The 27428-nt window shown below is 41.2% G+C and overlaps 1 protein-coding gene across 1 annotated transcript in view; it reads left to right on the top strand.

Annotated features, from left to right (window-relative positions):
• The window catches only part of LOC139171704 (connector enhancer of kinase suppressor of ras 2-like), a 290698-nt gene that overhangs the window by 66734 nt on the left and 196536 nt on the right, over window positions 1-27428 (top strand). The window contains exon 5 of the mRNA XM_070760142.1: window positions 8856-8897. Within this exon, the coding sequence (XP_070616243.1) occupies window positions 8856-8897 (42 nt within the window). The remainder of the gene's footprint in view (window positions 1-8855; window positions 8898-27428) is intronic.

Raw genomic sequence — 27428 nt, 5'->3', positions numbered from 1 at the left:
ACTGTTTTAAGGAGCCTTTTAAAACAGGGGGGATGGAAGTTAAATCGAGAGCTGAAAGGGAAATCGCGTCCAGTGTTAGCCTTGAAGCAGATAAATTGCCACCAGGAATGTTGCTTCGGGGGGACAAGTCATTTTCCCCTTTAATAACTGTACTTCTGGCACACACAAAAATCTTATCATAGGGAACGAAAGCCATGGTCGGTTAAAAAAAAAAATTAAAAGAGAGATTTGATTCTATTTCACTCATCAGCTAATTCATTTGATCCTTATCACTCATTTGATTCATTTGCTTATCTGTTTATTTGGCTTAATATTATTAGTCCTGGGTAATTGCAAGAGCCTCAGTGGTGCAGTGGTTAGAGTGCAGAACTGCTGATCACCAGCTGCCAGCAGTTTGGCAGATCGAATCTCAGTAGGCTCAAGGTTGACTCAGCCTTCCATCCTTCCAGGGTTGGTAAAATGAGGATCCAGATTGTTGGGGGCAATAGGCTGACTCTCTGTAAACTGCTTAGAGAGGGCTGTAAAGCACTGTGAAGCAGTATATACAGTGAGTCTAAATGCTATTGCAATGGCATCTGGGTATATACACTTTGCCTTAATTGGAATTTCTGCAAAATGGAAAAAAAATGTGGGAATCTATTTTATGTTAGGGGATATTTTCTAGGGTAAAAACTCACCCAATTTAAGTAAAACGTTATGTATTTTACTATACATTGTGCAAACCCCCCAAACAATTAAACATGTCCCTCTCTCCTATAGTTATAGAGACAGAGAGTTGGGTTTGCTCACATCAGCAAGAGGTCTCTCTGTCCCATAGAAACATAGAAACATAGAAGTCTGACGGCAGAAAAAGACCTCATGGTCCATCTAGTCTGCCCTTATACAGTACTATTTTCTGTATTTATCTTAGGATGGATCTATGTTTATCCCAGGAATGTTTAAATTCAGTTACGGTGGATTTATCTACCATGTCTGCTGGAAGTTTGTTCCAAGGATCTACTACTCTTTCAGTAAAATAATATTTTCTCATGTTGCTTTTGATCTTTCCCCCAACTAACTTCAGATTGTGCCCCCTTGTTCTTGTGTTCACTTTCCTATTAAAAACACTTCCCTCCTGGACCTTATTTAACCCTTTAACATATTTAAATGTTTGGATCATGTCCCCCCTTTTCCTTCTGTCCTCCAGACTCATGACCATCATGACCAGTTTTGGATATTCAGGTCTGAAACTGATAGAGTGGTTCATATAGTAAAAAATACTCTGCAATTTTACATGCATGAACATATGGGAAGAACCTGAATTGGTAGGCAAACTCTCAGAAGGCAATTCAGGTCAAAGGGGGCAATTTGCTGGAAGATGCATTGATCTGAGAGGAAAGATGGAATGCTGGTTTACTTAACCATGATTCAATTAAGTCACAATAGCTGGGTTTAACTGACACACAACAACACCAATGCATTCCTTAAGCATTATTTAAACAGCACTATGGCTTGGCTAATGTAACAAATGAAATCCCAAGCAAACCAGCTCCATTATGTTTTAGCATGAAGTTAACAGCTAATGGGAAGTGAAGTTCAGCACCATGGACAAGTCACAAGATTCTAGTACTGTACTGTACTGCAGTGTTTCCCAACCTTGGCAACTTGAAGATATCTGGACTTCAACTCTCAGAATTCGCTGGCTGGGGAATACTGGGAGTTGAAGTCCAAATATCTTCAAGTTGCCAAGGTTGGGAAACACTGCTGTACTGTATTATACCAGTAATGGCGAACCTATGGGATGGGTGCCACAGGTGGCCTGCGGAGCCATATCTGTTGGCACGCGAGCCTTTACCCTAGCTCAGCTCCAACATGCATGTGTGTGTCAGCCAGTTAATTTTGGGCTCACACAGAGGCTCTGAGAGGCTGTTTTTGGCTACAAGGGAACCTCCTGGGGAATGGGGGAGAACGTTACTATCCTCCCCTGGACCCAGGGAAGCCTTTGGAGCCTGGGGAGGGAAAACACGAGCCTACTGGGCCCACCAGAATTTGGGAAACAGTATTGGATTCCACCCATCATATCAAGATTCTAGATTTTAGACTTCTCCCGCACATATTAAGTTTGCCAGCCTTATACTGTATATGATCAGAAATTAAGGTTAGATCTTGTAGCTTATTACTTGGATGGGAATAACCAAGGAATTCTAGGCTAAGTTAGGGAGTAGAAAACACATCTAAGAGAAAGTAATGGCAAATTGCTTCTTAGCATAGAACATTGATTAGATGATGTCTTGGCTTGATCTAATTTATCTTCAGTAAATGATACATTGCCTGATGATTTCCCATTGTCAAGAGTCAGCAGGAGCATCTCTGATGTCCAAGAGGAATAGGAAGCTAAGAGAGCCCTAGAGAATGCGAAACTTTAACATTGAGCTTAACTCTTTTAACCAAGAGCTGGTCCTATCTCCTAGCCCTGCCTACCTGCTATGACATCGAATGGAAAAACCACCATTTTTTTAACCTTACTAAAAAGGCAAGATTACAAATCAAGCCGATGGACAATCAAGCCAATGGATCTTCTAGTTCCCTCCCACAGAACAAAGGGAAATGAAACGTCACTTGTAACTTACATTGCTTACAGACGTCATTTCAAAACACTGCTGCAGCTATGCTATCTGCCTGAAGAAACACACAATTTACACATGCACCCCTGATAATTCAAATAATATATATCTATGTTTCGCATTCGTACCATTACTGCAGACTGAGAAAAAAATGTGATGCATTAGATTAGATTTATAGATTAGATTAGATTTATTGGATTTATATGCAAACTCGGGGCGGCATATAAATCCAATAAATCTAATCTAATCTATAAATCTAATCTAATGCATCACATTTTTTTCTCAGTCTGCAGTAATGGTACGAATGCGAAACATAGATATATATTATTTGAATTATCAGGGGTGCATTACTTTCTGGGCAACCCTTGTACATTACTTTACACTTCATGTGTTTCTAAATGACATATTTAGAAATGCCCACAACTCGCCATCATTCCGCGGACTGCATTGGCTACCAATCTGTTTCCGGGCACAATTCAAAGTGTTGGTTATGATCTATAAAGCCCTTCATAGCATAGGACCAGATTATCTCCGAGACCACCTTCTGACGCACGAATCCCAGCGACCAGTGAGGTCCCACAGTGTTGGTCTCCTTAGGGTCCCGTCAACCAAACAATGTTGGCTGGTGGGACCTAAGGGAAGAGCCTTCTCTGTGGGAGCCCCAACCCTCTGGAATCAGCTCCCCTCAGAGATTTGCACTGCCCCCACCCTCCTCACCTTCCGAAAGAGCTTAAAAACTCATCTTTGCTGCCAGGCTTGGGACTTTAGATCTTCCCCCTGATCAATGAATGTTTCAAGTATGAGTGTTGAATGATTGGTTTGATAGGTTTTTTACCTTATTTTAATAGAATGTAATGGTTGTCTTTAATGTAGTATTAATTGGATTTATATTATTGTTCTGTTTTTTGTATATGCGGTGAGCCGCCCCGAGTCCTCGGACGGGGTGGCATACAAATCCAAATAAATAAATAAATAAATAAATAAATGAAGGAAGGAAGGAAGGAAGGAAGAAAGAAAGAAAGAAAGAAAGAAAGAAAGAAATATTTGGAAGGTATCAATCTGAAACTCTTCATTTGGATCGTGGCGCCTATGATTAATCTCTTATTACATCTTTTGTGGCCTTTATTTTTATTTATTTTATTTATTCAATTTTTATGCCGCCCTTCTCCTTAGACTCAGGGTGGCTTACAACATGTTAGCAAATAGCACTTTTTTAACAGAGCTAGGCTATTGCCCCCACAATCCGGGTCCTCATTTTACCCACCTCGTAAGGATGGAAGGCTGAGTCAACCTTGAGCCAGTGATGAGATTTGAACCGCTGACCTTCAGATCTACAGTCAGCTTCAGTGGCCTGCAGTACAGTACTCTACCTGCTGCACCACCCCGGCTCGTTTAATTGCCATCGAAAACTTTCCTCAGCCCCTCTGCAAAGACTGAGTTTGCAATTGCCTCTTATTTCAGGATGGCAGAGTGTTCAACATCTTTTAATAAGTCCATGTTTTGCATCTTGTGCTGGTGAATTTTTTTAAAAGTCTATTCCCCACACACATACAACCCTACAAAAAGAAATGCTAATGCCATTGTTATCTCTTTTATACTGTCAAGGATTTGTGGTTAGTTGTTGCCTCTCATTGAATTTGTCTGCACACAGTCCTGATTTACCGGAGTCAAACTGAGATTATTCCTTCAAGGTAGAGAGAGAGAGAAAAATAATCTTAAAAGAAGCAAAGCAGTCTTAGGGTAGATCAAGGACCATAGCGGTTTGGGGGTACTTAACCTCTTTCCACCAATGCATAATCCTTGGAGAAGATTGTATAAGCACTTTTACAAAACAGCTTCCATTTAGTTACTAATCCCATTGCTGAATAGGTAAATAAAGTGATGGGGTGTCTCTGTGCCTAGGATAAGAGTAAAGTACATGCACCAAAATTGACACAATTGCTCCCTACCATCCTCTGTTTTTCTCTCTCCACATAACAACATACAAAAATAATACACCTTCTATTCTTATTACAATAAAATAGTCTCGAATTAGTAAATCTTATATATTCCAAATTTTTAAATGCCATCTATTCAATTTTGGCATCAAATCACACACACCCGTACTCCATTCTTTCTAATTTTGTCATCCAGATAGGTCAGAATTATCCTCTAATTAAATGCAGCATTGATATTCTATAAATATAATAAAAACAATACGTGTCTTTAAGAAGTTAAAAATCTAAGCCGTATGCCTCCTTCCCCCATTATACATTTTCCACAAAAGACTAAAGAAACCCTTATGAAATCCTATTTTGTCTGTTAATAAGTATTTAAAAAAACCCAAATCTAAACAAATACAACTCAGTGAAGGGCTGCAAATTTTTTTACTACCATGCTGTGGGCGTGGATTATTTTTAGGTGTGGCTTGCTGGCCATGTGACCAGGTGGGAATGGCTTGATGATCATGTGACTGGGGTGGCTTAAAGGTCATGAAAGGTGGCCAACTTGACTTCACTCATGTCAAGGGTTTGGCTCAGGGTTAGGGTGCCTGGCCCCTCCTTGCCTCAAAGAGATACGATTTCCCTATCATTTACTATTACCAAACATCCAAAATATACTATTTAATTCTATGTATATATGCCATATGTGTACATACATATTATACACACAGGCACACAAAAATATACATTATCATTATTTAAACTGTATGTGTATACACACACACACATGCATGCACAGCTCTTCTAAAACTATACACATTCAGCCTCATTTACTGTGATAGGAAAAACAGACCCAGAACCCAGAAGGGGGAAAAAGGAAAAAAAAAAATTCTACCAGTTCTGTGTACCTGACCAAAATTTTTCTACCGGTTCTGCATACCTGACCGTACCTGTATGAGCCCATCACTGATACAACCTTATATGTTTCCTTATTGTAATCCCATTATTTATATTTTTACTTCTCCCTACCGTCTTCTTGATGGAAGCGTAGTGGCCTAAGATGCTGGGCTTGTTGACTTGGCAGGTTGGCAGTTCCAGATCCAAGCATCGCGTGATGGGCAGAGCTCCCCTTCCTTGTCCCAGCTCCTGCCAACCTAGCAGTTCAAAAGCATGCAAATGCAAGTAAATGAACAGGTACAGTGGTGCCTCTACTTAAGAACTTAATTCGTTCTGTGACCAGGTACATAAGTAGAAAAGTTTGTAAGTAGAAGCAATTTTTCCCATAGGAATCAATGTAAAAGCAAATAATGCGTGCAAACCCATTAGGAAAGAAATAAAAGCTCAGAATTTGGGTGGGAGGAGGAGGAGGAAGAAGAGGAGGAGGACAGTCACTGCTGAAGGAAGAAGGTGAGGTGAGGAGAATCAAAAAAATCCAAAACTTTAAGGCTGAAAAAAAAAAAGAGGGATCTGAGATGGCGAGGAGGAGCATGCGCCTCCCATACACCCAGCGCGAGGCTGCCTCCCATGCACTGCGCCAGAGAGAGAAACCCAGGGGGAATGGCAGGAAACTGGCTGGGTCTTTGTGCCACTCTCAAATTTCCTGGGAAATTTTTCCGGGTTCGGATTCTTAAGTAGAAAATGGTTCTTAAGAAGAGGCAAAAAAATCTTGAACACCCAGTTCTTATCTAGAAAAGCTCTTAAGTAGAGGCGTTCTTAGGTAGAGGTACCACTGTACTACTTTGATGGGGAAAAGGGAATGGTGTTCCACGTGCCTTTGGCCTATAGCCATGTTGGCTACATGATGACCAAAAAAAAATGTCTTCGGACAATGCTGGCTTCCTCGGCTATGAAACAGAGATGTGCTTCTCGGTTTCATTTCTAGACTCAGACACGACCCGGCAAAGGGAAAAAAATACCATATTTTTTGGATTATAAGACACACAGGTGTATAAGACACACCACGATTTTGAAGAGATAAGTCAGGAAAAAAAGTTTTTTCCCCCCTTCTCAGTTCCCAGGAACACTCTGCAGGCCTCCCACACTCCATTTTGGTGAAAAACAGACCATTTTCACCAATTTTTCATAAAAATGGAGGCGATTTTGCCTTCCCCCCAGCCCCCAGGGGCACTCTGAAGACTTCCCAAACCCTCTGTACGCCTGTTTTCACGCAGGGCTGAGCTACAGAGGGCCAAAATGGCTGCATTCTGTGTATAAGACTCACCAACATTTCCATCCTCTATTATTATTATTATTTATCTATCTATCTATCTATCTATCTATCTATCTATCTATCTATCTATCTATTAGATTTGTATGCCGCCCCTCTCCGAAGACTCGGGGCGGCTCACAACAGTAATAGAAACAATATAACAGTGAAACAAATCTAATATTAAAATAAATCATATCTAAAACCCCAGCAATTTAAAACCAATTTAAAACCCCAGCAATTTAAAATTTTGTGGGGGGATGAATCTTATACTCCAAAAAATACAGCATCTTTCTTTTAAAAAAACTCCTCGATAGCTCCCTGGGATTTTAATTGAGCCTTGATAAACAACAGAGTCTGCAGGTGGTTGGGCAACATTTTTCAGTAAAAGGTAGAGCTCTCATCCTTAGCATTTGGGTAACCTGTAATTCAGGTAACAGCAAGAAACCTACTGCTCAGTCCTGAAAATTCCTTGGAACCTTTCTTTGGCAGGGAATAAATAGTTGCTTCCCTCCCCCCATCTACCTGGAAGGGAAGAGTCAAAACAAGTGCCAAGGAAGCAGTTATTAGCACCACTATACCATAAATGCAAACATGCATAAAATGTACACTTTTCAAAATGTTGTAGCCTTCCTGGATAAATCAACCCCAAACAACTGAAGACAATAAAAAAGAAAACGGGAAAATGATTAGCATTTGTAAGATCGGGTAAAACAGGATGTAGATTGTCCTGGACAAAGTCTTACTCTGATGTACATGGCAGGGGAAAAAAAATCTCTGATGTACAGAGATTTTTTGCTGGCATTATTTTTAGGCATGTTTTTATTTATTTTATTTGTCAAGCATGTATAAGATAATAGATATGTGTAAACAAAATTATGAATACAGGAAATGGATACTAATAAATGGGGATGGTAGGACAGGGACGGTAGGCACAATGGTGCACTAATGCACACCCCTTATGGACCACTTAGGAATGGGGTGAGGTCAACAGTAGACAGTCTAAAGTTAAAGTGATGAGAGTTTGTGGATATAACAACAGAGCCAAGTAATGCATTCCAGGAATTGATCACTCTGTTGCTGAAGTCATATTTTCTGCAATGGAGTTTGGAGCAGTTTACTTTAAGTTTGTACCTCTTGTGTCCCTGTGTATTATTGTGGTTGCAGCTAAAGCAGTCATTAACAGGTAGGAGGACATTGTGGCAGATATCAAACCGAAGGTGTTGTAGTTCTAAGTTATCAAAACCAAAGTTTCAACTCTGGTGGCATAAGGTATTATGTTGTGTACAGAGGAGTGGATGACTCTTCTTGTGAAATATCTCTGGACTCTCTCAATTGTATTAATGTCCGATATGCAGTGCGGGTTTCAGACAGGTGAGCTGTATTCAAGAATTGGTCTAGCAAATGTTTTGTATGCCCAGTTTGCAGTACAAGAGAAGATGTTAAACTGGTGTTCCCCTTTGACACATCTATTTAACCATCTTTCATAATGGAAATTAGAACTGAAAAGGTTTAACAAAACATAATGTGCTGGCACAGGGTTCCAATCTCTCTCTCTCTCTCTCTCTCTCTCTCTCTCTCTCTCTCTCTCTCTCTTTCTTTCTTTCTTTCTCTCCAAATAATTTTAAAGATATTTTTGCATTTATGGTTTGTTTTTCCAACCTAACTACCTCTGCGTATGTTGATTCCAAGTACTTACTGGTCATTCTAAGTAGGGAATAATAAGAATTAAGACCCGCTTTGCCAAGTGGCATGAGGGTCAAAGAGTGATATGCTGTTCTGAAGGTGGCTCATGATACGATCTGCTTTTTTAAAAGGTGTAATGTCCTAATTTTAACTTTGTTCTTAGCTCTATTTTAACTTTGTTGTATCTCCGCTTTTATGCCACTTTTTATGCTTGTATTGCAAACGGCCAATTTAGGAGAGATGGGTGGTGTCAAAATGTGATACATAGATGGAATTTATTTCTCCATTAGCAGATGAAATCAGATTGGGGGCACTTCGATGTATTGTCATCCGAAGCTGAATAAAGTGCTATTTTTCAAAGAGCAGCTAATCTAACTGAACCAAGTAGATTTCCGTCGAAGTTTTAAGAACTCTTTCCCTCCCCTTTCTCTTTTACAGGATTGCACAGTGTATGAAACAGAAAATAAAATTCTTCATGTGGTAAGTGCCCGTTGTAGCTTCGGGTGGGTTCGCCTGATGCTTCGTGCAGTCTACCTAACATTGGGAATCATTATTTTGCAAATCGACACTACTGCTGTACATGTTTGGCTTCAAGGAAGACATGACGAATGCAGGGGATTGATTGCTGGTTTAATGTGATTTAGAAGAGATTTAAGGTGCTTCTCTCATGCGGAAGCCCCATTAGAAGTGCAGCTATTGAGCCAAAAATGATGGTAGTGATTCCTCTCACATTTTATTTTATTTTGTTTTACTTAGAATAATTTAGCCTGGGGTTGCTATCCAAACAATCAAGGCAGCTAACCCAAATAGATGACTGATGCAAATGTACATCGGTCATGGATTTGTCCTTCAAATTCTATTAGCTTGGACATTCTGGAGGGAGAAGAAGTTTAGTTTAGTTTTAGTTTTATTAGATTTGTATGCCACCCCTCTCCGCAGACTCGGGGTGGCTCACAATAATAATAATAACATTATACAAAGTAACAAATTTAATATTAAAAATTATCTAAAAACCCATCATTTAAAAATCATACAACACAAACTATACCATACATAAACTATGTAAGCCCAGGAGAGATGTCTCAATTCCCTCATGCCTGGCATTATAGGTGGGTCTTGAGCAATTTACGAAAGGCAAGGAGGGTGGGGGCAGTTCTGATCTCTGGGGGGAGTTGGTTCCAGAGTGCTGGGGCCACCACAGAGAAGGCTCTTCCCCTGGGGCCCACCAGACGACATTGTTTAGTCGATGGGACCCAGAGAAGGCCAACTCTGTGGGACCTTATTGGCCTCTGGGATTCGTGTGGCAGAAGACGATCCCGGAGATATTCTGGTATGATGCCGTGTAGGGCTTTATAGGTCATTACCAACACTTTGAATTGTGACTGGAAAGTGATCGGCAGCCAATGCAAGCCACGGTGTGTTGAAGAAACGTGGGTGAACCTGGGTAATCCCACAATGACTCTTGTGGCTGCATTCTGCACGATCTGAAGTCTCCGAACACTTTTCAAAGGTAGCCCCATGTAGAGAGCATTGCAGTAATTGAAAGAAGGTGAGGCTGAGGGAGAGAAGAGAGGAAGGAGACGAGGGGGAGAGGAGAGGAGAAGAGGAGAGAGGGAAAGGATAGGGGAGGGGAGAGAGGAAAGAGATGGAAGGGGAGGAGAGGAAGGAAGAAGAAAAGAGAGGGGAAGGAGAGGAAAGGGGAGAGGAGGAGAGGGGAAGGGAGAAGAGAGGAGAGGCATGGAGGGGAGAGGGGGAAGGGAGGGGTGGAAGAGAGGGGAGGAGGGAGAGAAAGGGAAGAAATGGGAGGCGAGGAGAGGGGAAGGGAGAGGAGGGGAGGAAAGGGAGGGGAGCAGAGGAGAGGGAGGGAGGAGAGGACAGAGATGAAGAAGAGTAAAGGGGAAGGGAGGAAAGGAAAGGGGAGGGGGAGAAGGGAAAGGAGTGGAGGAGATGAGAGAGGAGAAGAGAGGAAGGAATGGAGAGGGAAGGGGAGAGGACAGGAGAGAGAGGAAAGAGAGGAAAAGGGAATGGAGGAGAGGAAAGTGGAGGGGAGGAGAAGGGAGAGGAGTGGGGGAAAGGAGAGGGGAGAGGGAAGGGGAGAGGGAAGGGGAGAGAGAAAGGAGAGGAAAGGGGGAGGAGGGAAGGAGAGAATAAGTGAGAGGAGAGGAGAGAGGAAGGAGTGGGGAGGGAAGGGGAGGGGACAGGAGAGAGAGGAAAGAGAGGAAAGGGGAATGGAGGAGAGGAAAGTGGAGGGGAGGAGAAGGGAGAGGAGTGGCGGAAAGGAGAGGGGAGGAAAAGGGAGAGGAGGGGAGAGAAGAAGGAGTTGGGAGGGAAGGGGAGAGGAGAGAGAGAAAGGAGAGGAAAGGGGGAGGAGGAGAGGAAGGGAGGGGAGGAGGGGAGAGGAGAGGAAGGGGGAGGGGAGGGGAAGGGAGATGAGTCTAACTGAGTAGATACTGCCCTACTCATAGAAAGCTACCAAAGAAACCAGATCATTAGTGGCATGTTTTCAGGATGCTGACGTCTCTTTTCTGCCTAAGGACCAGGGAAGATCCTGGCAGATATGTCTGAAGGAACCAGGTGTGTATAGTTTTGGTAGGAAGTCATTGAATGTGTTGGCAATTGGAAATATCTCAGAATTCTTTTGAGCAAAGGAAGAAAACGGATGAGGGATTAGCAGCTTGATTTTGACCTCCTATCTCCCTCTATGGCCACTTCTGAAAGGAGATGCGACCATGCCAAATAGAAGAAACAGAAAATATGTACTCCCTTTATATTCCCCTGTTCATAATAATACAAAGATTATTACTTTTGCTCCAATATATCTAGTGCAAAAGTGGGCAAAATTTGATGCAACTAAAATGCCTTATTTACAGCTAATGTCACTTTGTGGACATTCAGATTATAAATCTATATGGGCTGTCAAGGCGCTCCAAAAGAATTATTCTAATGCTTCCACTACTTATAGATTTTTTCAAAAAAATGTGCAAAGACATCATGTTAATTATGATGGCACTACATGTCCGAAATTCATTGTGGGCCTTTGTTTAATTAAAGATTATCATTGCAAATATTGGTAGACATTTTTCACACTTGGAATGTCACTGATCAATAGCTACCAGAGCTTTTTTTTTTCTACAAAAGGGTCAATGATCAACTTTTTTTAAAAAAAGGATGCTTCTTACTTACACTCAGATTCAATTTATCAAAGTGCTATGTGTGTTATGTGAATATGAACCTAGTGATAGGTGTCCCTTCTATAATCATGTTATTATACGCTTCTCTGGGGCTGTCAGATTTTCTCTGTGTGATCTAGACTGGAAAGAGTTATTTTATGTACCAAGAATCTCAGGACTGTCATTAATATATTAAAGAAAAGGTTTAAGGTTATACTGCAAGAATTCCAGCAAGTACTCCATTTACAAATGAGACTACTATATTTTTTTTCCTTATTTTTAGACTGAAGGGGTAGAAGCTTGTCTGTTTTCTGGCATCCATTTTCTGCTTTAATAACATTTTATCAGGTTGAGGCATAACTCTTCCATCAGTGCCATATATTCCATTTTAATTTTTTAAAAATCACTTTATCAAGGTAGGACTGAGTGATTTGGGGGCACTGATGAGACTTCGGAGGGTAGAGTTGAAATTTTCAGGATGATCATAAACTTCCCCCAAATCTGGACAATGTTAGTGTTAATGTTAAGAGAATAACTCCAACCACCTATTCCCGGATATCACAACTCTCTCTTGGTTTTTATTTCATGGTTAAGATATCTGAGTGCCATAACTAGTGATGGGCGAACTGAACCCGCACAATTCGGGTCCGTACCGAATTTTGCGGTGTTCGGTATGCCGAACACGAACCCAAAATTTTTTGAAACTTCGGGCAAAGTTCAGGAGCTTTCCATGGAATCCAGGAAGTGATCACCTTGGCGTCCTTAGCAACCTGCCGGTGACATCAAAGCTCCGCCCCCGGAATCTCTTTGTGGGAGGGATTCCCCAGCTCCTTCAAAGGGAGGTCTTCATGTAAAAATAAACATTGTTATTTTTACAAAAAGGACGCCGCAGCGGTGCTGCAAGCAAAGGGCGGTCCTTTCACGTAAAAATTAACACACCGTTGGGTTCGCTCATCACTAGCCATAACACCTCAAAGGGTTGGTTTAGATTGCAAGGACAATGTGGTAGCAAAATGAAATCAGAAGGTATCATCATATTCTAGCTATACGAAGATTTGAAAGCAATTAACCCAAAGCTAGCTTTAGATCATTTGAACCTAATCTGCATATGGCCTGATTTGATACCTTGCCAAATTACACTGGGAGGTGAACAAAACACCACCACCCCTTTTTCTCATTATGTATGAATTTTCCTGCCAAAATTTAATACCTAAAGTACCTTTGGTCAAAGGCTAATTTTTGAACGCCGGACTCTCGGAAAACTAATGAAGAGGGCAAAACGTTCACGCTGAACAAGGCAGTTTTGTAGATGTTTGAAAGGTCCTAGCGAGCGATTCTCGTTCAGGAAGAAAAGGCGAACAATGGAAAATGTCTAATGCATCAATTCTGCTTTGGACATACGAGAAAAGGAAAGGCTGAAAATCAGCTGGCCAGCACACAAATGCGTGCTGGAGCTGACATAGAGCAACACCTATTCAATGCATAAAAATGAGGCTGAATCTGGACCAGCTCTGGAACTAGGAGTAGAGTGGTACCTCTACTTAAGAAATTAATTTGTTCCATGACCAGGTTCTTAAGTAGAAAAGTTTGTAAGTAGAAGCGATTTTTCCCATAGGGATCAATGTAAAAGCAAATTTGCCCCGGAAGCGGAGTAAAGACGCTGAGACAGTGTATGGGTTAAATATAGGGTCACTTTATTAAATTAGCATAAATTTAAATAACATAACTTTAAATACGTAAGTTTAAATATTTCAATAATTCAAATTCAACTGTAAACAAAGGACTTGCAGAGGCCAAAAGCTAACGGGGTGGAAATTCCTGTCAAAATCTTCCTGGGCAACTTATTGGGCATAACTCCATGCTGAACCAGGTGAAGGTAGCCACCTTCACCTGGATCCGAGCCACGCCCTTCAGCATGTGGGAGGAGCTCACCCTCCAATCCCTGAGGGCAATTGGATCCGGTGAGTCCCATGGGCATCCTCTCTCCAATCCCCGAAGTTGTACCAACCTATAGTTCCTGGAGAGAGGCGGTCCATCATCCTTTTAAAAGATGCCCAAAAGGAACATGCGCAGTTGCTCCTACTGCCCATTTCCACCCCTAACCTGCCAAACCCCAGTGACCAGAGGGAAGCCAAATTAATCAAATATCTACATGGTGTCGCACCCCCTAACCAGTCCATCCATACCGTCAGTGTGGAATAGGCGAAAAAACGGCCGCCTCTAAAGGGGAAGCCGCAAAAAATTCCTATTCGGCCCTGAAGCAACCTCCTCGAGACACACTGTATGATAGCGGAAGGCGGGCAGGTGTTCGCTTCGGGATGAAGCTGGGCAAGGAGGAGGTCCTGTTCGGACTGCCCTTAAATACTTTAAGGCTTTAAAAACTTTAAGGCTTTAAAAAAAAGAGGGATTCTGAGGCGGCGAGGAGGAGCACGCACCTCCCATACACCCGGCACAAGTTTGCCTTCCATACACTGTGCCAGAGAGAGAGATCCAGGAGGTGAGAGAGGGAGCGCCACCAAAAGGCTCCTCTGGCAGCGCAGAAAAGCCCGAGATTGCCGGGATTAAAGGGGGAATGGTAAGAAACTGGCCGGGCCTTCATGCCGCTCTCAAATTTCCTGGGAAATTTTTCCAGGCTCAGGTTCTTAAGTAAAAAATGATTCTTAAGAAGAGGCAAAAAAATCTTGAACACCCAGTTCTTATCTAGAAAAGTTCTTAAGTAGAGCTGTTCTTAAGTTGAGATACCACTGTACTATGGATAGGAGGAACGTGCTGAGCTGGGCGGCCTTTTAGCTTTATCCAGGATGGCAAAGCTATTGCATGCAAGCCTAGTTTTAGTTGTTCATTTCTTAAGCATCGTTCAATAAGCCCTGTGAGAATTGCTCCTGGTGCCGCCTGATGGATGGTTCCTCACTTAAATGAGTCTTCTAGGAAGAATAAGAAGGATGCATCAATTAGCATACTAACAATGTTTCAGCAACTTACCCCTAGCAACTAGGGATCCTGGATTGTGCAAACCACGGCATGGTTAGATAAATTCGATAAAGGCATTGGTGCTAGATTGCTCAAATCCTATTCAATAAATGCTGCAAAAGGTGGGGCTCTAACACTAACATTGTTAATTTACTGTATGGCGACACCCAAGTAGGTTACGTACCATGTACTAACACATTTTTGCCCTTTTTTTTGCTTCTGCGCATGTGCAGAAGCAAAAAGAGGGTAAAAATTGTTGAAATCTCACCCGGGCATGTGCAGAAGTGAAATCTCTCCCAGAGGCACGTACACACATGTCAGTCGTGCTTGCAGTTGTGCCAGCTTCCGGAACCCATCAAAAAGTGCTAACAGATCGCCGATCCCATCCATACCAGGTGGGGCCCATCACTGTATTGGGCGCATGTGTACAAATCAAACTAGGACTTACTTTCAGGATAGGTCGTATTTTGGGGGGGAAATGGTAGATGCAACAAAAGGGTAGCAAATAGACAATTTCATAATGCAGTTCGAATCACAGTTTCTAAAGTTTGTTTTGTAAACCAATGATCTAGATCAGGAGTAGGCAAAGTTGGCTCTTCTATGAAGAGCCCCGAGTCTGCGGAGAGGGGCGGCATACAAATACAAATAATAAATAAAATAATAAATAATAAATGTGGACTTCAACTCCCAGATTTCCTGAGCTAGCATGACGGGCTCAGGAATTCTGGGAGTTGAAGTCCACAAGTCATAGAAGAGCCAACTTTGCCTACCCCTGGTCTAGATTAACCCGTCAACCCAACTGAAAATTGTAATGGCTGGGTTTACATATTACACACAGGGAAGAGGGTGGTGGTGGTGGAAACAAGCAAATAAAAACAAGAGGACCTTTACCAAACTTGGTAATAATTAGGGAAGTAGAGGGGGGGAAATATATATGTCAATTTTTCTGCTTCCGATAGATGCATGCCGGGCAGATAATGTTTGGATGTGAGTCTTTGTGCTTCCATTATAATGTTTTGTGCTGAATTCTTTTTTCTCTCTCTCTTTCTCTTTTTCTCTCCTCCTCTCCCACAGTGTAAAACGCTGTCTGGTATCTGTGATCATATCATCTCTCTTTCATCAGATTCTCTGGTGTCTCAGTCAGCTCATCTTGAAGTTGTTCATCTAACGAGCATCATGCCCAGTGAAGGTTTGGTAAGCAGGAGCAAAGCAGAAGTGTACCAGATTTCTTGAAAACAAATAAGATGATTAAAAGGGGATATCAGCCCTACTATGGCCATCATGAAGTAGTTGCTGCAGGTGGTAGATCAGGATAGGTAGCAAACTGAGGTCGAATTCAGACTCCAACATCTCTCGGGAGACTTCTGCCCAATTCTAATATCTTTATCTAAACCAGTGGTTCTCAACCTTTCTAATGCCGTGACCCCTTAATACAGTTCCTCATGTTGAGATCATCCCCAACCATAAGTCTAGCACAAATTCTTCCAACAGAGCTTTAAGTTGACTGGCAGAAAGATCAGAGGGACACTCCCACTGTAAATGCCTGATTGATTGGATTGTAAAAATATGTTATTATTATTATTTATTAGATTTGCATGCCGCCCCTCTCTGGAAACTCGGAGCGGCTATGTTCCAAGGCACCAAAATAGAACCTTTAGTTCCTAACACCATGGGAAATTTGTCTTTTCCCTTGGTTTTAGGCAACCCCTGTGAAATGGTCATTTGACCCCCCCAAAGGGATCCCAACCCCCAGTTTGAGAACCACTGATCTAAACCAATGGCAACCTGAAGATGCATGGACTTCCACTCCTCTAATTCCTTGGCCAAAAGGTTGGCTGAGGAATTCTGGTTAGCCAAATCAACACATCTTCAGATTGCCATGGTTGACAAACATGGATGGGTGTGTTTTGATGGTGCTGATGTTTCCAGTACGGAACTAGGGTGAAGTTTTAGAATGTCCATGAACATCCCACATTGTCAATGAAACATTCATTGTTTGGCTTTCACTGTTGTTAATGGGATTCAAAATCTGACAGAAATATGAATCTGATGGAAGACTGAATCACTTGGCCCAGAAAGATTAGAGGACCTACCTTTGTTGGTCAGGGAGGGAAGATGTTATAATGCTGTTCTGCCCATGTTCTGCCTATGTCTAGTTGCCTGTGTCTTTAAGTGTTGCATAAAACATAAGACCCCACCAAAAGAGGTAATCAAATAATCATAATAGAGTTGCAACTGAACAATCCCCATTAGGAAACTGAGCCAAAAAAAAAAAAATGCAGAGGTAAAATGTAAACCTAAATGTCACCTGTCAATTTCCTCTTTCTAGTTAATTCTTTATATGCAATCTTTTCTTGTCGTTGTTGTTGTTGTTTGGTTGCTGCTTTTGGCTCAAGACAAAGCTAAAATACATACCATCGATTCAGAGTCAATTGCTCCTATGCTTAACAATTAAATGCATATTTGGCCTATTCTGCCCTATTCTGGTCAAATCCAAAGAGCCTTTCCAGATCTGCTCCAATTACTTCCTTTCACTCAAGTGAGATCCACTTGGAAGTAGAAGATCTAACTCAACATGCCTTCTTCAGCCCTATTCTCAAGTCTGTTGCATTGTTGTTTGTTGTTGTTTTTATTAAAATTAACCTAGATTACTTAAAGCAGATTCTTAACTCTGAGATTAAAGCTGGCCAGACATATATTGTTTTTTGGGTCTTAGGCAAGCTAAATTTAAAACCCACCTTCTCAGAGTCCATCTTTTAGGTCCATTTCCCATCACTCTTCTTACTTCTTGGCCATGGCGATCTTCCTTTCACTGTGAAGGGAGCCATTAGGGGGGGAAATATTAACAATAAAAAGAATACTGCATTTCTCAAAGACAAATTAACCCACCCATTGCCAAACCACCCAAGTGATTAAGTATTATTATTGTTATTATTCTGACCCTTGTAACAGTAGACCCGTGTTCTTTGTGGCATAACCACAGAGCTGCTTAATTTAATTTATTTTAACTTTTTATTGAATTTATCAGCCGGCCAACTCTTGATGGACTCTTAACCTCCCTTGCTAACCTATATTCTTTTATGATTACTGAAAGAAGAGAATAGCAATATCTCCACACCTTAATATTTGTTTGTTTGTTTGTTTGTTTGTTTTCTTTCTTTTGTCGAATACGCAATGAAGATTATAGAGGATATTCTCGTAGTAAAATATATCAGAGAAAGAATAGAAGAGATATACAGTAGGAATAAAATATAGGAATAAAGATATAGGCTATAGGATTAAGATATAGGAATAAAATATATCAATGAAAGAATAGAGAAAGGATATAGGAAGAGACAATCAAATTATTGTCCAAAAGACCAGAGGGCAGGACAAGAAACAATGGTTGGAAGCTGATCAAAGAGAGACGCAACCTTGAATTAAAGAAAAACTTCCTAATAGTGAAGACAATTAACCAGTGGAACAGCTTGCCACCAGAAATCATGGGTGCTCCATCACTGGAGATTTTTAAGAAGAGTCTAGACTAGAGGATTGGTTCTCAACCTTCCTCATGCCGCGACCCTTTAATACATGTTAGTTCCTCATGTGGTGGAGACACCCAACCATAAAATAATAAAATTATTAGGAAACTCAGGGGTGGGTTCTAACTTGCCTCACTGCCGGTTCGCTTCCTCCTGTGCTGTGTAGCCGTGCCTCATGGGCGCGCGCACGCGTTATGCACAGTGACAATTTTTTTTTATTTAAAAAAAAATTCAAAAACAAGATGGCAACACATGTGCAATGCCAGAAATTAGGCTTCTGCGCATGCTTAGAAGTTCCCATGGTAGGGGTTTTTTTTTTGCAGTAATTTATTTGCATGTGGGAGGACCCACCTGGAGACAGATAGAGGAGTGGTGTCTTGGTTCCTAAGATAATCGGAAATATGTGTTTTCTGATGGTCTTAGGTGACCCCTGTGACAGAGTCATTCAACTCCCAAAGATGTTGCGACCCGCAGGTTGAGAATCGCTGGTCTAGACTTATCTGAAATGTTATAGGTTCTCCTGCTTGAGCAGGGGGCGGAATTAGAAGACCTCCAAGGTCCCTTCAGGCCTATTCTATTCTCTACTCTCTACTCTCTATTCTCTACTCTCTCTACTCTCTACTCTCTATTTTCTATTCTCTACTCTCTATTCCCTACTCTCTATTCTATAGTCTCTATTCTATAGTCTCTAGTCTCTATTTTCTATTCCCTACTGTCTATTCTCTATTCTCTACTCTCTATTCTTTATTCTCTACTCTCTACTCTCTATTCTTTACTCTTTATTCTCTATGCTCCCTTCCTTTCCGTTCTTTGTTCTCCGTTCCCTTCCCTTCCCATCCCATCCTATCCCATCCTATTCTATTCTCTACTCCCTCCCCTTCTCTATTCTCTACTCTCTATTCTCTACTCTCTACTCTGTATTCTTTATTCTCTACTCTCTACTCTCTATTCTCTACTCTCTATTCTCTATGCTCCCTTCCTTTCTGTTCTCTGTTCCCCGTTCCCTTCCCTCCCATCCCATCCCATTCTATTCTATTCTCTACTCCCTCCCCTTCTCTATTCTCTATTCTCCATTCTCTATTCTCTATTCTCTACTCTCTATTCTTTATTCTCTATTCTCTACTCTCTATTCTCTACTATTTATTTTCTATGCTCCCTTCCTTTCCGTTCTCTGTTCTCCGTTCCCTTCCCTCCCATCCCATCCCATCCCATTCCTTTCCATTCTATTCTATTCTCCCTCCCCTTCTCTATTCTCTATTCTCCCTTCCCTTTCTTTCTCTATTCTCTGTTCTCTGTTCCCTTCCCTTCCACTCCACTCCACTCGACTCCATTCCATTCTGTTCTGTTCTGAGATTGTAACTTGCCTGTTTGTATGGAAAGAATCTCATCACCTATAAAATACAGCAACATGCTTTCAGTTTCTGAAGGAAGCCATCCCAATGGAAAAGAAAAGGAACAGAAGAAGGAAATGTCTAGCATTGACATAGATCCTTTTCCTCTGAATTACAGGGAAAAAATGCCTAGAGAAGAATTTTTATTATAACTAATATTTGGGCAGTGCACAATTCTGCTTGGAATTTGTGTCACATCAGATGAAGCTAATCAGCCTGACAGTGCTCAACTTTAGCTACAAAGCACTATAACTATTGCTCTGGATTTTTTTTCTCAGATACATTTTCCCCAAGAAGTATTATTTTTCCTTTTGAGTTCCATCAAAAATCTTCAATTATCACAGAACTGCAGCTCTTGATTTTCCATTTTTAGTTTTGTTTTTTTTTAATGGCCAATTTACCAAGGAAATTCATTTGTGTTGAGCACAGTGGTTCCAAATCCCAATATTTTGTCAGTTGAACTGAAAAAAATAGTCTGAGAACTGCATGAATTTCACAATAATATAAAAGAGCAAGTGTGAATAATCTGACAAGTAGAAAATGAACAGAGGTGAAATAATATTTGGCAAGTTGCATTTCTCTTCCTCCTTAATGACCTCCTGCGTTAGTTGGACTCTCCCAGAAACCTTAGTAAGCTGCAACGTTGGTTGGATAAAATGCCTTTAAATTAATAACAGCATGGCAGCTTTCTTTGTCCTTGTTTCGCGAGGACAGGCTTGGAACACGTTGTCTCCAGTCGAGGATTCCATCTCAAGTCTGCTGAATTGAAATGTCAGGTTTTCCCTTGACCATTGCAGAGCAACATGTTGCATCTAGCAGAAATCAGATTAGATATTGATTTGTTGGGATGGGATGGGATGGGATGAGATGGAGTGGAGTGGAGTAGAAAACAGGTAGAATGGAATGGAATGAATGGAGTAGAGTAGAATAAAGTAGAAAACAGGGATGGAGTGGAGTGGAGTGGAACGGAACAGAGTAGAGTAGAGTAGAGCAGTGTTTTTCAACCAGTGTGCCGTGGCACACTAGTGTGCCGTGGCACACTAGTGTGCCGTGAGACATGGTCAGGTGTGCCGCGAAGCTCACAGAGAAAGAAAGAAAGAGAGAGAGAAAGAAAGAGAGAGAGAAAGAAAGAAAGAGAGAGAGAGAGAAAGAGAGAAAGAAAGAAAGAGAGAGAGAAAAAGAAAGCAAGAGAGAGAAAGAGAACAAGAGAGATAGAAAGCAAGAGAGAGAGAAAGAGAACAAGAGAAAGAGAAAGAGAGAGCAAGAGAGAGAAAGAGAGAAAGAGAGGGAAGGAAGGAGAGAGAGAGAAAGACATAGAGGGACGTAGGGAGGGAGAGAAAGAGAGCAAAAAAGAGAGGAAGGAAGGGAGAGAAAGAAAGAGGGATGGAGAGAGAGAAAGAGAGAAAGAGGAAGGAAGGGAGAGAAAGAGGGAGGGAGAAAGAAATAGAGTGAAGGGGAGGAAGAGAGAGAGAGAATTTTTTTGTCCAAACTTTTTTTAGCTCCCCCCCCCCCCAATATGCCTCAGGGTTTCATAAATGTAAAAAATGTGCCGCGGCTCAAAAAATGTTGAAAATCACTGGAGTAGAGTACAGTACAGTACAGTAGAATAGAATAGATAGGTAGGTAGGGTAAATTAGGGTAGAGTGGGTAGGCTAGGCTAGGCTAGAGTTGAGTAGAGTAGAGTGCAGTAGAGTAGAGTAGAGTAGAGTAGAGTAGAGTAGAGTAGAATGACAGAGTTGGAAGGGATCTTGGAGGTCTTCTAGCCTAACCCCACCCCCACACCGCTCAAGCAGGAGACACTGTATCATCACAGACAAGTGACTGTCCTGTCTCTTTTTACAACCCTCCAGTGATTAAGCTACACAACTTCTGAAGGCAGAGAGGGATGACCCACCTTAGGGACAGAGCAACTGTTCAACATGTAGAAGTCATGGACTCAACCTTTAGTTTTTCTCAAAGGGGCTAGTAGAATCTTCTGCTTGAAGTGCACTATTAACCCATGCCCACCATCCTGGGCTAAACGAATCCCAATCTTGTGTATTAAAGACTGAGTTCACTCAACACAGGAAACCCCCCAAGTATCGAGATATTTTTATCTGCTCTTCTGAGAAAATATAAGCAGTGTACCGGGGCTATTGTGGAAAATAGCATTGAGACATTCACTCTTCTTCGGAAATGTAACAAGATAGGGATAAATTGCCTTTGGTGTACATTTGAGTGAAACCTGACCACGTTTTTCTCTTTCTGAAATAATCATGAATGGGATTGCAGCAATCCCTCAGCCTACACGCTTCTTTGAGCTTTGTACTGTACTGAAATAAATAATGGATCACCCAAAAAAGAGGGGGGAAAAACATTTGTCCTAGGGGAGCTATGTACAAGAAAGAATGGATAATTTAGGAAAGATTACGGGCAAAGAGTATATTGTTGAAGGTAGGTTGTTATTTTTTTTTCAACTATGCAGGAGAAGCACAAACAAAATAGAAGGCGCAAACGTTTGGGTTTGTGGGAATGTTGAACTGCTTGTTGTCGGAGCTTCAAAGGCAACAATATACAGTGATACCTCATCTTACAAACGCCTCGTCATACAAACTTTTTGAGATACAAACCCGGGGTTTAAGATTTTTTTGCCTCTTCTTGCAAACTATTTTCACCTTACAAATCCACCACCGCCACTGGGATGCCCCACCTCTGGACTTCCGTTGCCAGCGAAGCACCTGTTTTTGTGCTGCTGGGATTCCCCTGAGGCTCCCCTCCATGGGAAACCCCACATCCGGACTTCCGTCTTTTTGTGATGCTGCAGGGGAATCCCAGCAGGGGAATCCCAGCAGCACAAAAACAGGCACTTCGCTGGCAACGAAAGTCCGGAGGTGGGGTTTCCCATGCAGGGGACCCTCAGGGGAATCCCAGCAGCGTAAAAACAGGCACTTCGGCTGGCAAAAGAGTTGAACTTTGAGCTTGCACGCATTAATTGCTTTTCCATTGATTCCTATGGGAAACATTGTTTCGTCTTACAAACTTTCACCTTAAGAACCTCGTCCCGGAACCAATTAAGTTTGTAAGACAAGCTATCACTGTATTTCTCCATTCATGTGACTGCATGGATAACAGACAGGGACCTTGCAGGTCATCTAGTCTAATCCCCTGCCCAAGCATGAGACCCTACATCTGCCTCTACCTAGAGTTGAACTCACAACCTCCTGATTGTAAGCCAAGAGCTCCACCTCTAGGCCACAGCAGATAAGGCCCTGCTCACACTTGCATCGAGGTCTTCCCTTCCATATCTTTTTTTCATATACACACTCATCTTTTCATACAGGACGGATGCTTTGATGTGACTGGGAACTGCCTCAGGCAGCTTTTTTTCTCTCTACCACCCCATAACAGATGGCAGAGAGGAAGAAAAAATAAATAAATATCCTGTATGGGTAATTTGTAAAGTTTGGTCTGCTTGTCTGATGGAACATAATATGGAACAGTCCCTCAAGCAGTGTCTCCATGGCACGGGAAGCTATAGATTTCCTTTAGCGTCAGCAGCTTCTTGCTATGAAGGATAAACTAGTCCTTGGAGAATCCCATAAAGTGAACGCCACAAATGTCAAAGATTCAGGCAGATGTGATGTTTCTGCATACAAGAGGGAAGACAAGATTTTGGACGAAGACCAGAAGAAGGTTGCAAAAACTGCTTTACAGCCTTTGGGAAAACTGCTTCCAAGTTTCCCATCCATCAAGAATGCATCTCACCAGATGTTCTGGGTTGATATGTGCCCTCCATGCTCTGCCCAAGGAAGCCGACAGATCATTTGATGTGTCGCCTTCTGTCCCATCTCCTCCCTCCAAAAGGCCGGGGCTAGTCAATTCTCCACCAAATCTAATATCGCATGCATAAAGTTTTTCTCCAACCTCAACAATTTTTTAATACATCTGTAACAAGACAGCTTTCGTTGGAGGTATAACTTACATAAATCATTGGTTGAAGCTAACATAATGTGGTCTGCAAAATCCCACTGCATTGGACTGGGCGCAGAGGGTTGTTACCAAAGCTCTCAAATTATTACTCCAGCCAGCTGTCTCATATCATTTTGCTCAGGGTGCAGGACAACCTGAGGCTAACCATGCCAAGATCAGTCACTTCTGAAAAGAATGTCATGGAAAAAATGGAATGGAATAGAATAGAATAGAATTAGAAGAATGGAATAGAACAGAACAGAATAGAATAGAATAGAATAGAATAGAATTTTCCGAACTTGTCAACTTTAGGAGTTGTAGATTTCAACATCCGTAATTCCTCAGTCGGCAGGATTTGTGGGAATTGAAGTCCCACAACTCATAAAGCTGCCAAGATTGGAGAGACCCCTTGGAATAGAATAAGAGAGTTGGAAGGGACCTTGGAGGTCTTCCAGTTATACCCCCCCCCTACTCAAGCAGGAGACCCACCCTATATCAGTGATGGCGAACCTATGGCAGCTGTGCCACAGGTGGCACGCAGAGCCATATCTGCCGGCACATGAACTGTTGCCCTAGTTCAGTTCCAATGTGCATGTGTGCATTGGACAGCTGATTTTTGGCTCATGAGGAGGCTCTGGGAGGGCACTTTTGCCTGGGAAGGCTGAAAAATGGTTCCTACCAAGCCCATCAGAAGTTGAGATAGGCTGTTTCCGGCTTCCAGGGGCCGAGAGAGGCCGTTTTCACCATCCCCAGACATTGAATTATTTTATTTTATTTTATTTTATTTTATTTTATTTATTTTATTTTATTTTATTTTATTTTATTTTATTTTATTTTATTTTATTTTATTTTATTTTATTTTATTTTATTTTATTTTATTTTATTTTATTTTATTTTATTTTATTTTATTTTATTTTATTTTATTTTATTTATTTCATTTCATTTCATTTCATTTCATTTCAATTCAATTCAATTCAATTTATCTATCTATCTATCTACTTATTTATTTATTTATTCATTCATTCATTCATTCATTCATTTATTTATTTATTTATTGGATTTGTACGCCGCCCATCTCTGTGGACTCGGGGCGGCTAACAACAGTGATAAAAAACAGCATGTAACAATCCAATACTAAAACAACTAAAAACCCCTTATTATAAAACCAAACATACATACAAATATACCATGCATAAATTGTAGAGGCCTAGGGGGAAAGAATATCTCAGTTCCCCCATGCCTGACGGCAGAGGTGGGTTTTAAGGAGCTTACAAAAGGCGAGGAGGGTGGGGGCAGTTCTAATCTCTGGGGGGAGTTGGTTCCAGAGGGTCGGGGCCGCCACAGAGAAGGCTCTTCCCCTGGGTCCCGCCAAACGACATTGTTTAGTTGACGGGACTCGGAGAAGACCCACTCTGTGGGACCTCGCTGGTCGCTGGGATTCGTGCGACCAGTTAATTAGATTTGTATTCTCTGAAGACTCGGGGCTGCTTACATTATGGGTGTGGGCACTTGCTTATGCGCAATAGGGAAAAAAGGGTTGCCATTCCTGCCCTATGTCATTTCAGACAATTGGCTGTCTTAGCCCTCTCTCTCTTCACAGTGTGGTTGACCCCATTTGGGGGGGGGAGAGGCATGCCTCCAAACCATCTGGTTTAGAGCTCATACCAATACTGCAAATCCATAGCCTACTTTTCTCCCAGTTTCTCTTACACATCTGGAGATGGCACATTCATTCATTCATTCATTCATTCATTCATTCATTCATTCATTCATTCATTCATTCATTCATTCATTCATTCATTTATTTATTTATTTATTTATTTATTTATTTTGTCCAATACATAATACACATTGAAGAGAATAGGTATGTAATAATATAAGTAAAGAAAAGAATAGAAGAAAAGATATAAAAGTATAGGTGAACATATTTGAAAGGAAGAAAAGATAAATGAGATAAGGAGAGACAATTGGACAGGGGACGGAAGGCACACTGGTGCACTGAAGCTAGGAAAATAGGCATACCTCTCTTTCGTTGAGGGTAGCACGCCTCCTGGGACTTGGGGTTTTTAAATTTGGATGAAGCACTCAAGCATCGTGCTACGATTCCTTCCTTGTAGTCCTTCAGCAGCTCCTGAGCTGGCTTGTTTTGATGAAGCCTCGCAGAGGTGCAGCCTTTATGCCCCAACCAGTTGTTCTCATTTTAAAGACAAGCTTCAAAGGGCTGTGTTCTTCATAGGAAAAAAGCAGAGCTGTTGTTTTTTTGTTTTGGTTTGGTTTTTTTGTTCTCAAGGCAGATAAATGCGCCCAGCACTTATTCAAGCATGCTGAATAAAAATAACATCTAAATCTTCAACGGGTCTTTTGGTTTTTTTTATTATGAGTTAGCGCTCTGTATGGGGTATAAAGATGACAGAAGTAGGTTCTGTTGAATAAAAAGTATTGTTTGAAGTTCTTCTGTTTCCCCCCCCCCCTCTGCCCAAATCCCTTGCTTTTCACACTCAGTAATATGGCCAATATTAATCCCCAAGTTTTCTATTTGAAGATCACAAAGGGGACATAAAGACAAAACTTGATTCAGTTCTCTGGTGAAGTCGAGGCTGACTCTGATTCCCATTCTCTGTTGGTGATCTACCTGCTTTGATATTAACCATTTCTATTTGGAAACAGTCGGTTGCAGGTATTTATTTATTTATTTATTTATTTATTTATTTATTTATTTATTTATTTATTTATTTATTTATTTATTTATTTATTTATTTATTTATTTATTTATTTATTTATTTATTTATTTATTTATTTATTTATTTATTTATTTATTTATTTATTTATTTATTTATTTATTTATTTATTTATTTATTTTGTCCAATACATAATACACATTGAAAAGAAAGATATGTAATAATATAAGTAAAGAAAAGAATAGAAGAAAAGATATAAAAGTATAGGTGAACATATTTGAAAGGAAGAAAAGATAAATGAGATAAGGAGAGACAATTGGACAGGGGACGGAAGGCACACTGGTGCACTTATGCACGCCCCTTACTGACCTCTAAGGAACCTGGAGAGATCAATCATGGATAGCCTAAGGGAAAAATGTTTGGGGTTAGGGGTTGACACTACTGAGTCAGGTAATGAGTTCCACCCTTCGACAACTCGGTTGCTGAAGTCATATTTTTTACAGTCAAGTTTGGAGTTTACAGTCAAGGTAATTGCACTTGGTCTCCTGTCAGGCCAAAGCCACCGTTTGGAGTTAGAGACTTTGGCCTCCCACAGTTAGAATAGAATTGGGAGAATTGGGAGGGGTGGTTGCATGAGAGGGAAAGTTTCTAGCCACAACAAATTCCTTCTTGAAAGTCCAAGGTCATCCTTTGTTCAGCACCAGCAGAATTATGGAGGAGGTCTGTGGACTTGCAAGCAATCAGACTGGTCCATGTGATGAACTTGTGGGGGTGGGGATGAGGGATGAACCTGGGTAAGGAACTGTAGGAACCTTAGTACCAGCTTGACTACAGTTCGGTACCAACATGACTCTGATAATAAATTGGAACTTGGAAGGAAGATGAGGTTTGGACTCTGATTTATTTCTCGGATGTTATTTGGAGTGCTGACAATAAGTACTTAAGAAAATATTAATTGTACTTAAGAAAATATTGTTAGTTTGGGAAAACTCGTGTCTGACTTGTTTCTGTACCTTACAAACCCGGTTCAGGCTGGTTCTGTGAACTGGTAGTGGCGACGGCGGGAGGCTCCACCCACTCCACTCACTTGAATGAGCAGAAGTGTCATGCACGCGCATGAGCGAACTGGTAGTAACAGGATTTAGAACCCACTACTGCCTTACAGGGTTTATCAGACTTAGTAAAAATTCTTGATGGTCATGGAATGCTAAAGGGAAATCTCTCTCTCTCTCTCTCTCTATCTATCTATCTATCTATCTATCTATCTATCTATCTATCTATCTATCTATCTATCTATCTATCTATCTATCTATCTAATCTATTTACCTACCTA

This window comes from Erythrolamprus reginae, chromosome 8 (genome assembly GCF_031021105.1).
Source record: "Erythrolamprus reginae isolate rEryReg1 chromosome 8, rEryReg1.hap1, whole genome shotgun sequence".
NCBI classification, from domain to species: Eukaryota; Metazoa; Chordata; class Lepidosauria; order Squamata; family Dipsadidae; genus Erythrolamprus; species Erythrolamprus reginae.
The sequence above is the reverse complement of the archived record's forward strand: the minus strand, read 5'-3'. Positions and strand labels throughout refer to the sequence as shown.